The sequence below is a fragment of the Diadema antillarum genome, unplaced genomic scaffold (genome assembly GCF_040938485.1).
Source record: "Diadema antillarum isolate AM-2024a unplaced genomic scaffold, OU_Dant_1.0 seq00000910_RagTag, whole genome shotgun sequence".
NCBI lineage: Eukaryota > Metazoa > Echinodermata > Echinoidea > Diadematoida > Diadematidae > Diadema > Diadema antillarum.
Window position 1 is genome coordinate 1,631,926 of NW_027271766.1, and position 17,819 is coordinate 1,649,744.

Below are 17,819 nucleotides of genomic sequence, written 5' to 3' on the forward strand. Positions count from 1 at the left end.
TTTGGGGTAACTTTCTCACATTGTGCAATCGAAATACTCGCAGTAACTAGGTAAGATCGCAACATCGCCGTTCGCTAGCAGTAAGTCGCCATTTTGAATCCGTCAGCCAATCACATGCGAGATACGTGTTTTAATAAAAGCATGCAGAAATCTACCTCGCATGTGATTGGCTAACGGATTCATATGTTGAAGAGCTGTTACAATCGTATTGACGGGCTGGTGGTTGTGTCTTTTGTCATGAAAATTCTGCCAAAATGTTAGATGATTCATTAATCTGGTTAAGTGCAATGCAATCTTGAAATGTTGATTTTGCTATGCAAGTTTACGTGGTAAATTTGCCGGTAATCTAGGGCTGTGAATTAGACCCAATCGAGAAGGGTGAGGTACCTCACCCAATTCTCCATAGGGACAGTGGTTAAGAACTTCAATACAGCGAGGTATATGACAAGCTTCCATCTGTCTCTGGAGGAGAGCGATGATGTCAAAAAAATAAAAGACTCCTCCGGACAGACGGATCTTTCTGTCTAGCTGTAACCTTGCTTACAATTGTACAATGCCAGGCTGGCATGAGGCTGGCCTGAGGCCATCCTTAATTGTTATATGTCGGCCTGCAATTTGTGCTCTGAAAGCTATTAAAGACTAGATTAAAATATCTAGGAATCTACATATTTTGTCATATTGAAACTCTCCATGCAAACAATTTTTTTTTTGGGGGGGGGGGGGGGCTGGTGGTGCATGCCTTAGGCCTAATCCTGAAATCTTCTAAAGGCTTTTCCTGACAGCCAAACATGCATGTGTGGCAGTATACTTCTATAATAGAAGGTTGCTGTAGGATTTTTTTAAAAATTAAATTTCATGAAAAGTCAACCCACTACTGTAGCATTTATTAAAGTTTGTATTACATAGGCCTACATGAGAACAAGTACATGGGACAGTAATTCACGAACATAATTTTCACACTGGTTTCACACTGGGTTGAACGTGCTTTCAATATCGCGTGACCCAGAGTTAATAGACAAAAGTTTTCGCATAGGAAAACACGGAACTACCATCATTGATTTCTTCTTTATAAGATATAGGCCTTGATGAAATATTGGAACATTTGATACAGCTTAGAAGAAAGAAAATTTTGCATAGGATGACAGATGAGTAAACAGCAATAAAATAGTGTTCATAGGGGGTACGTATTCTAATAAACCCAAGTTTTTACCAATTGCAAGTCATTTCAAATAACTGGTAAAATGGCAAGTGTACGGAATTTTGCTTTCATTGCAATAGTGTGTGTTTTTTTCTTCTTCTTAATGAAACCATTCCTGGAACTGTACAGTGTGTCAATTCCAATGAAGTATGATGGATACATTGTAGTGTTTAGTGCTTCTGACTACAAATTTTGACATCCTGAAACTATGCTTTCTTCCCCAGAGAATTCATTTTAGAAATTCTTCCTAAAGAGCATGGACCAAAGTATGTGATGGATAGATAACAAGGAAACTGAAAGCATACTTGTACGTACAACTGGTGGTATCCAAGCAATTGTTACAACAGGGAATGCAGTCTCTACCCCCCCCCCCCTTTTGTGCTATGCGCTGACATCATTTGAGATAAAAGGGAAATCCCTAGAGTGACTGGTTGAAAACAGTTGACCCCGGAAGGTCACGGAAGCTAAGCATGGCTATTTGTGTCTCTGTGTTTGGTCTTGTTTTGTGTTTTCTTCTAGAGTAAAGGAGGACTTGGCTTGATGGCTGCTGGGGAGAAAAGATGGCATAAACAACATCTCTCCCCTCTCCCATGGAGGCAAATTGTCGCCCAAAGGGACAAGCTCCCAAACAATAACTCATCATTCATTTATGCAGCACCAGCAGTTTGATGCAATAAAGAAAGAAAGAGAGAAAAAAGAAACCCTACCTCTCTGCTTATTTAGAATTTCAAGTGGTGACTAACTGAAGTGGAATGTTTGCTATGAACTCCATGGTACAATGTATACATTATTTTTAGTTTTGTTTTGTTTTTTGTCGCAAGGAAAAACTTCATTCTACTTCCTTTCCCTTTTTGCTGTGACTCTTCCAAAAATGTAGGCCTATGCCCTTGTGATAAAGAAATCAACGAAACATCAAAGCAACATTTCAGTGAAAGTTTGAAGGAAAAGCAGAGACATAGATACAAAAATTGTATGTGTCATTCCACAGTGTCATGTTCTGTTTCAGTGGAAATTTCTACATGGTGGTTCTCATTTTTGCGCCAGTCTGTCAGGGCTGTGCAGATGTTCTGGCCTGAATAGCAAGCATCATATGATGTGCCATTAACATTGACGTGAATTATTGGGTACATCACATGTCCAGAGAACAATCACACAAATAGTAAGATTTGGATTGCAACCAAAATAGTGAACCTGATTTTTGGGCTTGCCATTTTGGGGCTTGCCATGTGTTCACACAACAAATGAGTGAGATTTGGATCAAGATTTACACTGTATGATGTTCTCCCCAAACTGCTGTGTGAACCCAAAAATGTCAACCTGGATTTGTCCATGGTTTGCCCATTCTTTATGCTGTGTAGATATGATGTCTCACATTCATGTACTTTGCTACACATCAACATTTTCCGCGTTCGTTGCTGTGCTTTATCTATTTCATGATCTCCTTGATGTAAAATGCATTATTCATGGTACAGTTGTTTTAGTCCAAGTGGATTACATGTAGATACTGTCAGGTTGTAGCAACCAGTGACTAGACTGTATGAACTCAGATTTAGAGGCAGAGACGCCGTATTTTGGAGTTTTGATGTTGGTTACTGGTCAGCTTGCTTTATGTCTGGATGTGTAACTCAGCTTTCAATCCAGCTTTTAGAAGGTACTTTGTGTGTGTGACAGTGTGCAAACTTAGTGGTCCAGATCATCAGGAGCATATCAGTAAGGTGTAGTAATTGTCCACATGCACTTTGGACCCTTACTGCGACATCTGGGTCGTACAGGTGACACAATAACCATGCTACAAAGTACACGTAGGTCCTCCCTCAGCCCTCTTCCATCAGAAAAGTCCACCACACATGTGTGTGAATCCTGATTTTTTTAACTGCTTTGTATGTGTTTCACGCTTGGGCTGTCTGGAGTCAACAGAAGGGCTGTTTGTTAATCGCTGACCAAGCCTCCCAACTGTTCAAACTTGTTCCGTGGTCATTTCGTCTTTGGGATATATCCACATGCAACGTGTGCCGGCAGACCTTCCAGTCATGGATATCGGGTAGGTTTAGCTTGCACTTGACGATTATCAGTGGGGATCATTGTGTTCCACACTCACCTACATATCACAATTTCATTGTATTCATCATTTGTATTGTAAATGTTGATTTTGGCAGTTCAAGGAGGCTGCTATAAGATGTAACATTGATGGAGTTGGCTGTCTTGGCAAGGGGCGGTCCCTGCTGGCATGTACACTATATAGGGTGGCTTGGCTGCAGGTCTCGCCCAAAGAGACTGGTTTGTGAACCTACAGTTCATTGTTCACTCGTTTATCTATCATCACACGATATGTGCTGGTGATGGGTGGTGTAGGGTGTTGCTGGTTATCTGTATCTACTAAAGCAAACTGTCATTTTATGATCTATGGTTAAGTGTTGTTCACGGGACAGTTGCAGGCTGGTAAACATTCATTTGACTTTTTTCTACATTGTAGGCCTACATTATAATATCATTTGTTTTTAAATGTTTTTGTTAACAGAAAAGAAAAAAAAAACCTTTTTAAGTCAGTTGTCTTTGCAGTCTGATAATTTGCATAGAATTGGTACAGTAGTCATTTTCAACTTGGATATTTTCATAACTGTGTGCTAGGTTATAATCTTAGTGTTATTCATGTGACAGCAGGTAGTCACATGGTAATTATTATTCATTTGACTTTTTTTTCTACATTACATATTAGGCCTATAGTTTGTTTTTAAATTTTTATACCTTTTGATTGAATTATAGCTGCTGTCTAATGATTGGCATAGAATTTGTATGGTAGTCATGTCAAATCTGGATATTCTTATCATTCCGTGCTAGGGTCACACAGTAGGACTATATGTGTGGTTAGTGTTTTCATTGACAATTGCAGACTGGTACACATTCATTTGACTTTTTTTCCAACTTAATGTGTTTTTTTTTTCAAATTGTTCTTTCAAATGATCTTTGCAGTCTGATGATTTGCATGGAATTGCTGAAATAGTCATTTCAGACCTTGATTGGATACAATTTGCCATTTTGTGCTCGGGTTAGTGGCATCTATACTGTGTAGTGTGTTATGATAAAGTGCATGTATTCAACACCCGCATGCTGCATAAAATGCTTTAACTTAGTAAGCCATGTACGTATTCAAAGTGTACAGTGCTCTATGGAGGATTTGTGAAAATCCCATGCTCTGTAATTGGCATTCATGAAAAAGTTGTACACTTTGCAGACATACCAATTCTGGATACTACTTACCAGGAGCAATTCATTCCAAACATCGATACATTAGATGGCAGGATCAACAACAGACATTACCCAAAGTTTCTGTTGGAGAAATTAAATTTAAGGATTTCATGAAAGAGTGAGCAACTCAACAGGTAGATGAAAGGGGAAAGTCAGGGCATTCAGAATTTGTATTGAATATCAAAGCATAGTGTACAAAGTATAACAGATCATTTCATTTTACATTTCATTTTATTTCATTTCCAACAATAAAAAGCATGTTTTTACATACACATCAATAACATAATATCAATACAGCTACAGTGTAGTAACGAACAAAAAACTGTGAAATTATTATACAATGTTGTGCATCACTTTCTGATGATATTGAGTTTATAAAATTAAAGTTGTAGGAAATCAACACAAATTCAGCTCTACATTGCTGTGATGAAACATTTTTTTTTTTTTTGGGGGGGGGGGAGATGGCTCATTGTGAAAGTACTGTAAGATGCATTGTACTGGAATGTGCTATCTGTCATAGCATGACATTTTTGTAGGCATTTGTGAGGGAGTGGGAGTTGTGGGAGGTGGGTGGGGCAGCAAGGAAAATAGAACCAATAAACCCATCTGTTGTCAGGTAGAACAGAAGGACAGTAGGTTGATATGTAATTTGCAATATTTGAGAATGCAATCAAATCCGCCCGTTCTAGAGTATATTGCATGTGTGCAGTTGTGCATGGCGAACGAATATGGCCATGCAGCGAACAACCGTTATGACAATTGCAGTCTGCATGGCATGTATGCATTTGGTCTATAAAGATGAGATGATAATGATGTATCAGTGAGAAAGAACGAATTATGCAAGCCCATATTGCTCCTCAGCCTGCCCTGACAATTCCAGTTCAGTTCATCTCCCATGCAGTCAAGGTTTTGAGATACCTTTGAAATAGAGCCAGTTATGATGATATTAAACCTTTTATTCAATTTGTCTTTCCCTCAATAGAATAATCAAACAAAAGATTTCTTTCTTGTTTTTGTTTCCGAAGTTTGATTTAGCCACTTGACTAACCATGCCCACTCAAAACTTCACAGAAAGTGAGAGTGAATTATGTAAACAAGTAATATGTGTACAATTTGTATATTTATGTTTTAGGGGAATTTTGGCAGAAACAATTGCGAATGCTTTTTGCTGCTCCTATGAAAAAAAAAAAGAAAGATACTTATATCTTGAAAATACACCTTTTTTTCCTGCTATAAATTTGTGCAGTATTTTGATATTCTGAATACCAGGTACAGTGTAGAGTCTATGTGGCGAAATCTTTGTGAATTTGCATGGGCAATTGGGGAAGATACAAAATTGCGTATTTGATAACATTTTGTCCCCTCACTCGGTGCAGAACTTCAATAGACATTATAAATTCAAAAGCTATTTCGATATTTTTTTTTTATACAAAATACTTTTAATACAGTAATTGCACTGGAGCCCTGTGCCTATATAGGTCACCCAATGACGTTTTGACCATTTGATGCCACCATCACCTCATTAAATGTGCATATTATACAGCGCATGTGGAGGTGAAAAATATCAGTGTTTCATTACAGTAAATGATACTGTAAGATTCCATAAGCTTTTAATATCATATGTTCGCAATAATTGTTTGATTTACTCTGTGTAAAGTGATATTACCATTGAACTCATTTTATTTTGAATTTGATCATAAACTCTGGTATGCATTACGCAGACTGAGCTTAACATATGAAATACAATGTTATACAATAATATTGACTGCTTCGAGGGACATGGTGAAACCCACTTGCCCAGAGGTGATTTTTCAACAGTGCTATGAACTGAGACAAAGTTGAGGGGCGTTACACTGCATGTTGAAAAATCACTGAGGGCAAATACAAATGTGTAGTTCTACCCATGACCCACATGAAAGCAGCTGATATTAGTCGTATGTACCAGATCCCACTTGATTTTAAGATATTCATGCTAAATCAAGGCATTGAAATGAAATTGTTGTACTAACAGAGAAAGCAGAAAATCATTTTATATTTAAACGCATAATTTCAGAGTGCACAAATATATAGATACACGCACAATTCACAATGAACAACAGTCTGCAAATATACATAGATAGGCTTAATACTTACTCGCATATATATCGAAAAACCAGTAGCTGACTGCTGGGCAGTATAGTGAAAACTATTTACTGCTCCTTGGACTAATTAGAATCAAGGATTCATCAATTGAGATAATGTACATATATGATAATACATAATATATATACATACATAGGCCTATAAAGGCCTTCATGAATATGAATAGTAGCAACAGGGAGCTCAAAAACTCATGAACATATATATATATATATATTTATATTTATACGCACATAAACAAAAACAAGCAAAACCACGAGACTCTTGAAGGACAGATTATTTTTTTCTATTGCATCCTCCCTTCTGTCTATGAATCGACTTGCACCTGATGCTCTTTCTTTCTTGCTTTCTCCCCCCCCCCCCCCCTCTCTCTCTCTGTTGGCAGAATAAATGAATCAATATGCTATTGTCTCATTGTCCAGCTTTATTTTCTCCATTGCCAATTCATGTAAATGCAAATGTGTGAGACCCTCCACACAATGGTGTCATCTCCCTTGCCCGCTGTCCTTCCCTTCCCTGCCTGGCGTGCTCCCTCGCTCACTCCCCCCATCCCCCATTTATTGAGCGTTCCATTGAATAAATGCCTCTGCCAGAGCCGTGTCTGTATGTGAGTGCGTGTGTATGTATACACGTGTGATGTGTGTGTGTGTGTTAGTGTGTGTTTGAATGCAAGGGCAGTGCTGCTTTTCGCATTATCATTACACACAGGCAGTTGGTGCCGTGGAACCAGCCTGGACTGCTCAACAACGTTACTGACATATGTGGAGGGAAAATAGGAAAAAAAGAGAGAGAGAGAGAGAGAGAGGAAAATAAAAGAACCCGAGCTCATTTATACAGAGACAGGATGTGTGTTAGCGACAAACGCGGTGTGTAGGGTAGATGCAGGACTGCCGCTGGTCTGTGTTGGTAGCGGATGCTGGTGGCAGTGGCCAGTAGCTTGTTGTAGCGAGCTAGCTCGGTGGATGTAGCACCTTCGGCCCTGTGAAACCAGCCAGCCAGCCACAGGCAGACACGCTCGTTTATCATGAGCAAGCCGAGAAACACACATGTCCAGTGATCGCACTTGCCTGTGGGATGGATACAACAATCTCAGGATTCAAATCGGATTAATTCACAGGCCTGCCCATTATCCTCCATAGCATCCTCCCCTCCTTGATAACAGGGTCATTTCTCGTGACTCATGCGGTGCGTTTTCCGAACGCTAGCCATCTCGGGGTGACGATATAGAAGCGGAGCTGTAAATCTTGAAGGACCCCCTGAAATAAGCCATCAGCCAGTGAATAAGCAGACCTTGTCCTGGTGATTGTTGTCTCCTTTTGTGGATGTTGTAATGAGAGGAGTGACTGTCCTGGTGATACAGTAACCCTGCTTCTCTTGTGGAGTCAGAGAAGCTCATTGTGCCTGCCAATTGTGGATGGATTAACCCTGGGATTACACACGAAGACAGGAAGGCATCCTACTGTCTAGGCTGTTTGGGTCTTGGCTTCATTCATGCTAGAAGGTGACCATTGTTTTCACAAGGTATCAGTACAGCACAGTGTCCTGTTGAGCCCATGTGGGTTTTAACCGTGCAGCACATGCATGTACGGAAAAATCATTTGTTAAAAACCATTTGTCTGACTCGTAAAACTCTCTGAGTCTATTTAATGCTTTTTTATTACAGTGTGAGCAGTGAAATGAACCATGAATAAAAAAGAATTAGGTTTACCATTTTGGTAAACATTGCAAATTGTGGCAGTGTTCATGAGCAAACATCAAATTGTACATTCCATGGCAGTGCTTTCAGTACTGGTACATAATCTTTGCAATTTGTCATGGTAATGTCATGAATGAAGTTCAATGTTCGAATGCCGAAATAAGGTGTCAAATCCATATATTTCCATAAAATACCTATCATGGACCTCATTTCTTTGGCTCCAGGCTTAATAGTAATTATGTTAAAAGCGCTACTCTTAGAAAGGTTCTATGAATATTTATGATCACTTTTAAGTCACATACTTACTTACAGTGACTTATAAAATTTTGAGCAGCAGGATGTTACAGATAGTGCTTTGAAAGCATCAGCTGCACACACACAGATATAGTAGGCATAGACCAGCTGGCTACCGGTATATCATCACGTACAACGTGTATAACATGCATGTGCGTTGGTTCCGACTTGGTGTCTGCTGGGGCAAGCAGTATATTGCTCTACATTACCCGTTAAGGACGAGCTGATTTTGCTATAACACACATTTCCCATAGACAATTTATTGCCCAAGTATACTTGGGACTAGTCCTCAATGGGTGAAATGAAGATTGTTGATATCAATTTTTTAGGTGAAAATAGTCTAATATATTTATGAGTGATGTGTCTGATGTATAGCAAACACAAAATCCTCTCCTGACCATACCATTTCATTCTTTCTCATTTTTCATAATAGGCCTGTATCTATTCCAAGACCTTTACCATGAGAGAACAATGAGAATCGGTTCTCATGCGGTCAGTCAGTCAGTGAGAGACAACCCATTGAAACCTTCCAGGGGTTTTCAACTTTTGTATACTTTGGTGTCCATTACACCAAGGAGATATCTCTTCAAATTGCTGTCATACTTGATGATTGATAAATGATAGGCCTACATGTGCTCTTTGTGGTAATTTCAAGGTACTTGTCTTCATTGTCATTGAAAACTGTTAGTGTTTGTTTATGAAAATTCTTGATCTATTTGGCAAAGACTGGCCAAGAAGAAACAATGGCAGTGCAGAGATGCCAATTACTAGTGTCTTTTGTTGTTGTTTGTAGTATTTTGAACTGTTTTTTGCCAAAAGTGTTACAAGTTTCATGGAAAGCACTGTTTTCCCATATTGAAATACTACATGCTGTGCACTCAGAATACTTCAATGCCCTTTACATGGGTGGCATCCCTGGCTAGGACTGGTCATGACAAAATTACTTGTGCATGTATCAAAGGAAACCAACTAAACTTGGTTCTTAATATTGCTCAGCACAAATTAACCTGTGATGGATCATGATGTGTATATAAAATCCATTTAAGCTACAATCATGTTGTTAGAATTTACTGTCGCACCTCCCATGGGTATTGAAAGTTTGCCAAGTACACCGTAATCGATACCATTTCCTCTTTTTTTCTTCTTCAAACTTTGGATTACAAGTGCATGTATCAAAGGAAACCAACTGAACTTGATTCTTAATATTGCTCAGCACAAATTAACCTGTGATTGATCATGATGTGTATATAAAATCCATAAGCTACAATCATGTTGTTAGAATTTACTGTCGCACCTCCCATGGGTATTGAAAGTTTGCCAAGTACATGTACACCGTAATCAATACCATTTCCTCTTTTTTTCTTCTTCAAACTTTGGAGTATTCAGTTGTTGAAATATATACAACCTTACTATGCAGGCCTATTCTTTTTTGTTTTGTCTAAATCCTGCTTGTACATGTATCCATGTGATATAGTGTTTCCTCTCATTTGATTATGAAGGGAAGAAATAACCAGAATTTGTAAAAATAGAAATGCTGATGGTATTCCAAAGCTGTCCTCGAATTTATGGTGTTTGAAAATTGCACAAAGAGAAAAACACTAATGGATGAATATGAATACATACTTTTACTGCAAGAGAATGTCTACAGATATCCCCTTCGTCAGTATGACATCTACAATTAGCAGATTTCTGCAAAGTTTTGCTTAGTTTTGTTTATATTCATTTCATTGTGAAAATGATGGTGATGTTGAATGAAATTCAAATAAGGAACATCATCATTAAAAAGAAAATCTTTCACCACAAGGGTTTGCAAACACATTTGTAAAGAAGTTCTTGAAGGAAATGAGAAGTAGGGAACTCTGTAGATAAACATCTTCATCAACATTCAAGTCTGCAGATTGCAATGATTGTTCATTTCATGATTGTTCTTTTTTTTTTTTAACTGTGTTTTGTGTTCGTACATAGATTACTTTATGCTGCTTGAAGTTTAACTTGACGAGACTATTTTGGATGATGTGAAATCTATGCATACTTCCTGCCGTTGTACATAAATGGCTCTTGAGTGAAACGAGAGGCAGCCAATTTCAAAATTTACCATCCTGTCAACTGAATGATTTGTGAACTCTTACTCAATGTTCAGTTTTACGTCATAACTTTTTGTATCTCCTGTGAAAGGGTCATTGCTACGCAAAGCAATATTTCGATTAAGTTAGTTCAGAAACAAAAAGCAATATTTTGTTGCTACGTATGTAGCAAAATAGGTATTGTAGTCCAGTTTTTACATACTGTTGAATCTATGCCAATATTTGATTTATCAGTAATGGTTGACTTGAAATGCATTTTAGATTTTTTTCTTCTTTTACTGTACATATGGACTTCCTAAGCAGAGCACTGGCTCTTTTCATTCATCACAAAATTTCACAAAAATCAGCAGAAAAGTGTTTTCCTAATGGTTGATTACATTAAATCTTCCATAATGATGATAATTTGCACTCTGAAGTAGAGCAAGACTATTTCTTGATAATTGAAATGGGTGAAAAACTAAGAGGGTTTTTGCGGATTTGGTACCACTATAGGAGTACTGTATGTGTTGATATTGTTATCATATTTGGTGTCAAAGAAAAAAAAAGTTAACATCATTTTTGTCTGTGATGATTTGTGTGGTACTTGTCTACACATGCAGTCTCTAAATACAACTTGTATGTCTTTCAGGTAGAAGAGCTTCTTTGATATGCTGTCTGGTAGTTTCCTCATGAGTGTGTGCTGCCTTTAACGAGCATATTGAATGTTTTCCACATCTGCTCCCAACACAGCACTATCTTTGTACCTGTGATAACGATATTCCCGATCAAGTTTGCCACAGATGACATTCACAAGTGTGTATTCAGAACAGAAAAAAAAGAAAGAAAGAAAGAAAACAAGATGGAAGAAAGGAAGAGTGACCTTGGCAGCGAGGATGTGCTGTCACTGCAGGAGCTGAATATACAAATGTAAAAGCAGCTGGGCCTGCTCGCCAATGTGCCATGAAAGAGGCATCGTAGGCTGTGTGGTGCTTAGTCCCACGCATTGAAACATGGCGTTGGTAAAGTGGGGGGAGGCCATTATTATTATCATGATGCTGTCAAATTGTAGCTAATGTACCGTCGCCAGAAAATTCTACTGACTAATGAGAACACATCCAACATTAATGAAGTGCATGGCGCACTGCTTGTGATGACATAATCATAGTAAATGGGAAAAAAAAAGTTATAACTAATTCATTAGGACTTGCATCATAGGCCTGCCAGCAAATAGTGTTCAAAACGTTCTGAAAAAGTACATTAATGATAATTGATCATGATCAGAAAGAAAACAAATAGGGCTAGTCATCATTCAAATCAGGTACATGCACTATGGTATCAAGAATCTGTGGTTTTGTTTATATTGCGAGTGTGAGTGAAAGGTTAGACATAGCAAGTTTCGATGTCACAATATTTCCCAATGAGAACTGCCCTTATAAAGAATGGAGTTGTAAGGATAGAACATGTTATGTTGGTACTTTAAATCACTCTGAACATTATGGAAACATATTAGGATCTTTACTGTAGCCCAAGCTGACTGTCAGTGTATTAATTCCAACAGGTTTTCGGTAATGTATGAACTTTGTTCTCAAATATGAACATCTGATGTATGTTCTCAAACTTCTCTGCACATAAAAGAGGGTAATGAGATACATTACTGGTATTTAAGAGCTGTTTCAAAGTTTGCTTGTGAACCTCAAACACATGAGTGGCATAGTGGCTGGGGCAGCTGCTTTCTAAGACCCAGTTCACACATGGACCATTTTAAATCAACTTTGCCATGCTCTGCCATTCAGCATTATGGTCAGGGTGCTACATAAGCACTTGCCCGATTGGCCAGGGCAAGTGAAAATCAAAGTCGGGCAAGTGTTTTAGAACAATGAGAAAAATGCTTGCCCTTTCAAACCCACGAAGCCAGCCAAACAAAAGCCCAAGAATAATGACTGTTTAGTGAGCAATACGAAACACTGAAATTTCATTTCAGCAACTATCCAACATTTTGCAAGCAATACCAACACTCAATCGAGCTGAGTTTGTTTCTCCAATGTGTCAAGCCCTTGGCTTATATGATATACAAGTGATTTTCTGTATTCATTTTCTGATATTTTTGTACTTTCTATTTGGGCAAGTAAGATTCACGTTCGGGCAAGTATTCTGCAACAATTTAAATATCTGCTTTCCCAACTGGGCAAGTGGTAAAAAAAAAGAAAAAAAAAAAAGCTATGTAGCACCCTGATGGTATACAATTTTGGCAGAGAGTCTCAATCTCAGAAGTGCAGGTGTGGGACTACAATGTAAGGAAGAGTGGGAGAAATACAGAGGAAAAGGATACTAAGAAAATCCCCAAAGCCCAGCAGCTTTGACCTACCTCTTCCTCTCTATTTTCTTCTCTTTTCTACATCGGGCAGGATATCAGGTGGAGGTGGTAAGAAAATCAGCATTCAGTCGAGACAATAGACAAACAGATTTCTCTTACAGTGTATGTGCAACAATGAATGTAATTGCAGGTACTGCGTACCGATATTCTAGAGATTGCATACAAGAAGCACGCTGTACTGTTGAAGCCAAAATTATATGTACCTGATAATGCATATTATCGTACAATCAGTTGTTTAGACTGTGGACCCTGGTCTCTGTTCAATTTTGTCCATCTGCCATGTCCAACTTTTTTTTTTTGAGATAGCCAGAAAAGACAGCCTCAAAGTCAAGAAACCTTTAAAGAGATTTCCTAAAACTGCAGCAGCCTTTAGTTCTTCTTTTGTCACACCCTACATGTAACCTAAACTTGGACGGGGCCCTGATCCATGCATCACTTATTGCCTCACATACATAACCATGAAAGGGCAATAGATTACCGGTACTGTAAACACCGTATATTGTAGCAAGTCTAATTCCATGCAAACTGGGACTTTCCAACCATTTCACGCGAGGTTAAATTCACCATCGTCAAAGTAGTGCAGTAATGAATGGAGAAATGTGTTCACATCACATTTGTGTTAGGATCAGAGTTCATATTTTTGCTTGTCGTTAAATTTGCAGATTGCACCCCACTCATGAAATTATCCAAAAATAAAAACAGTGTGACATATGTGGTGTGTACAGTAGCACATTCATTCACTGTCTTTTGATTTTATTTACCAGTGTAGCCATGCATGGATGGGTGTGTACTTGTACATATGCAAGTACCAGGAAGTGTTTGTTGAACTCTGAACCTTGATTTGGTGATATGTTGCTGTGAATTACTTTTAAGGTGGGCCCTATGTAATGTTGGCTCTAAGTCCAAATGGATTTAAAGGAGTAATAAGCTGCAGTTTGTTTCAAGTGGTTAACTATACATCTCATGTGTCTATCATCATGTCACCAAGCAAGATGCCAACAAAATTAATCATTAACCAGAACATGTGAGGACCATTCACTCTCATGAAGTTATGAACAAGAACCATTTGCAAGGTATGGGTTGTGTAGACCCTTTGCAGTTATGTAAAAAAGTACTGTATAATGCAGATGGGTGGATATGTTATGAGGGTAAATTAATTATCATGTGATAAGAAATTACATTATTACTTAGGCCCTTTATCTTGTGATGAGCTGGAACTGTGTTTTATGAGGGCAAATTGATTATCATGTGATAGAGAAATGACATTATTGGGTCCTTGTAATCTGCTGTGATGAACTGAAACTGTGTTTCCCATTGAATGTACCTCATCTCTTTATTTCATTTTTTCTTTCTTTTGCCGTCAGTCCTTGTATTTTCTTCTGTTTTTAGTATTTTTCTAAACTTTGCTGCAAATCTGTATGGGCCTCAAGTCTTGAGCGATTTTCCATGATGTTAACTGAGTCATTTCGGACGTTCCCCATCGGAACATGAGACAATTTCGCCAAAACCTCAGTCTTGAGAGCAGATAGGATTTGAATAATTGACCAACCTCCACGGGACGCTGGGGCACAGCCGCGGTTTTTGGACGCAAGTAGTGTGGTGGCGCAAATTGCTTCCCCAATCAGATGAGATTATATGTGCTTTGCAAATTGCAGTCGGATTCATGCTCTATTAGAAATTCAGAACCGCCTACCGTTTCTGTGCCGTCCCGTCAGTACGAGGAGGGTGTGTTGCCCGCTGTGGCATTTCCTGCCATTTGTCCTCTGGTAGCATTAAAGGTATTGTCTACCATTGGGAGCAGTGATTTTAAAAATGTTCGAGTTATCACATCTGATGCATATGTGTAGGTCAGTTGTATCACAAAAACTCCCACCATAAGAAAAATGTTGCAATTTAAAGCCTGAAATATGGAGAGATATCACTATATTTTTTCTCAATAAACAGTAACTGTAGATGGTTTATTCTAGAAAAAATTTTATTATGTTAAACTATTGTTCACATTTTGTGTATATAAAAAAATATTTAACATTGATTATACCAGTTGATTAACATTTTTACATTGGTTGTTTTTATCCCTAACTCACATTTTAGGACTATTTTGAAGCACTAAAGCTAGGTTTTGTTTTATCTGCAAATACTAAACAATGCCTTTAATCCATCCTGACCATATTGCACCAGATGCTGGCTGTATTGATATTGTGGGCCGCTTTTTCAGCATCCTTTAAATTCTCTTGTACAGTATGCTACAGTTGCCCTCTCATAGAGAAATAGATAAAAGGGAAATAAGAATAGTGTGTGTGTTTGTATGGCAATGTGTGTGTGTGGGGGGGGGGAGTATGTTTGTGTGCATACTGTATAATGTGTCACATACTTGTGTAGGAGTAGCAAATGCACTCCAAGTGATCTGCAAGCTGGGTGTAATCATTTAGCTTCAGAGCTTTTGTCAAGAAAGATGTCATACCATATATATTTGTCATTTCTTTTTACATCCACTGAAAATCCTCTTGAGCCTGATAACTTACTTTATCTAACATGCTATTGCTTTCTCTTTCACAACCATTTGATATCTTGTTTCTCACGATGGTTTTTGTCTGTTTACCAGTAGGGTTTGGGGGCAGTGGTGTACAATGTCAGACTTTTTGTTTATACATGTATATAATCATATTTCATATGATTACAAACTTTAGAATAGTGATGAGTAATGTTCCTTTCATTAAAGGAGATGTTGCCACATAGCAAAAGTGTTGTGCCGCCCAGACAGGCTGTGTGGTTTTGTTGGCTTATCATGCTATATGTACCACTCAAACACTGAGGGGGTGCATGTTCAGCCTATGTACATGTAGTGTGTAGGCAGGAATGTTATTGCTCTGTGCAGGCATAGGAGAGAAAGTAAACAGAACACACCCCCACGTCATATGTTTACAATCTTAGAGCAAGCTTGTTTTCTTGTCACATTTGATCTCAATGTCTTCTGCATGCCTCAGAAACTCTTGAAGAAAGGTTTTCCTTTTTTTTCTCTCTCTTTTCGTTACACTTACTTCCATTCAATGTATGACTAGCCAAGAGAGTATTGATAATAAGTCCAAAAATATTGATATGAAGCGAACCATCTTTTTTGTGACTTTCAGATTTTTTTCTCAGGTCAACAAATTTTTACATACTGTTCAGGTGCAAACTTATGTAGAACACAAAGACGTACATGAAGACAAGAATTTTTGTTTAGAAATGTTAAGGTGTCATTTGCATGGAAGAAGAGTAGATAGACTAATGTAAAATATAATGACGTTTGGTTGAACTTTCATATAAATGTATGGTCTTTTTATTAACAGCACAATTAATTTCAATTTATCTTTATGGAGTTTGCATACCAAGTGGTGTTCAAATGGTATGACATTTTTATTGGTTTTGAGGGGGATAAGGTTGTTGATATGAATTCGTACATAATTTATTGTCAAAATAGTATGTATCAATTATTTAACTCCTTAAACCACACTCTTTGCTTCAGTCATTCTAAATAATGAAAGGAAATTATTATTATCTTCCCTTCCCGTCTCACCCACAGAAAATTCTTCTTTGGGGGTTCCAGCAGTAAGCGCAACCGCCGGCACAGCGACAGCGAACCTCAGGCGGGTCCCAGCGGCGCCACAACACCGGCCTCACCCGCCCCATCAGCCCCAACCCAGTCACCGCAACGGAAAAGTCGGCTGCGCCGCTCGCTGAGTATGAAGCGCTTACGGCGCAGCTTCCGCAGCAAGGCGGACACGTCATATGTCCCGCCGGCCAGCAAGCCCCACCAGTGGCAACAGGATGAGAAGCTGGTCAGGGCGGGGACATGCAATTTCACAGTGAAGGTTAGCATCTTATAAAGCAGTCCAAACATAGACTTCTTAAATTACAAGGAAACCAAACCTCTTGTGTCAAGTTACTATAAATGAATCCAATGCAGATTTGAACAAAACCAGGCATGTGATTAAGGGAGTGAAAGCTTTTAAAGGACAAGTCCACCTTCATATACATAAGGATTGAGAAAATGCAGCAATATTAGTAGAACACTTTAGTGAAAGTTTGAGGAAAATCGCACAATCCGTGCAAAAGTTATGAATTTTTAAAGTGTCTGCGCAGTCACTGCTGGATGAGAAGACTACTACGGTGTATGATGTCACATGCGTACAACGATATAAGGAAAATAAAAAGAGAATTTCAGAAAACTTTACTTTTTGAAAAAAGTGCACACTTCTTCGACTCGTTACTGATGTATGTTAGGGGTAATATTAATCCCCCTGCCTTCTGAAAGAGAGAACTCCAGTGTTCTTTTGTTATGCGAGAAAAATGGAAATATGTTGAATTTTCTTTATTCTTTCTTTATATCGTTGTACACATGTGACATCACAAGCTATTGTAGTCTTTTCATCCAGCCGTGCTTGAGCAGAAATTTCAAATCTTCATAACTTTTGAACGGATTGTCCAATTTTCCTCGAACTCTCACTGATGTGTTCTACTAATATTGCTGCACTCACTCAACCCACATGTCTATGAAGGTGAACTTGTCCTTTTAAAAGCTAGAAATAATCAGAGGATGTTTGTCAAATTTGCAGCAAGTTATAAACAACTGGCCATATGTTTAAATCATGAGATATCTTGTTTTTTCATATTTCTCGTCATTGAGGTAAGTTCCTTGTCTTGAATCAAGATGTATGTACCATGCAGTATGTATTTTCTTAACATAATTATAACAAAGTTGGACCATTAAAAGAGTTAGAGGAAGATTATTAAAAGCGATATTTTATATTGTATGTTCAAATTGAAATG

General features: G+C 38.2%; 1 protein-coding gene across 4 annotated transcripts in view; it reads left to right on the forward strand.

Moving 5' to 3' along the window:
• LOC139741236 (protein numb-like) overlaps positions 1–17,819 on the forward strand; it is a 95,495-nt gene that overhangs the window by 33,901 nt on the left and 43,775 nt on the right. For 2 of the 4 annotated variants that reach the window (XM_071651834.1, XM_071651833.1), the window contains exon 2: positions 16,573–16,861. In XM_071651834.1, coding sequence (XP_071507935.1) covers positions 16,733–16,861 — 129 coding nt within the window. In that variant the 5' untranslated portion in view covers positions 16,573–16,732. Of the gene's footprint in view, positions 1–2,701; positions 3,240–7,940; positions 8,085–16,572; positions 16,862–17,819 lie in introns of those variants that run through there. The other 2 variants (XM_071651832.1, XM_071651835.1) reach the window with 2 other exon arrangements.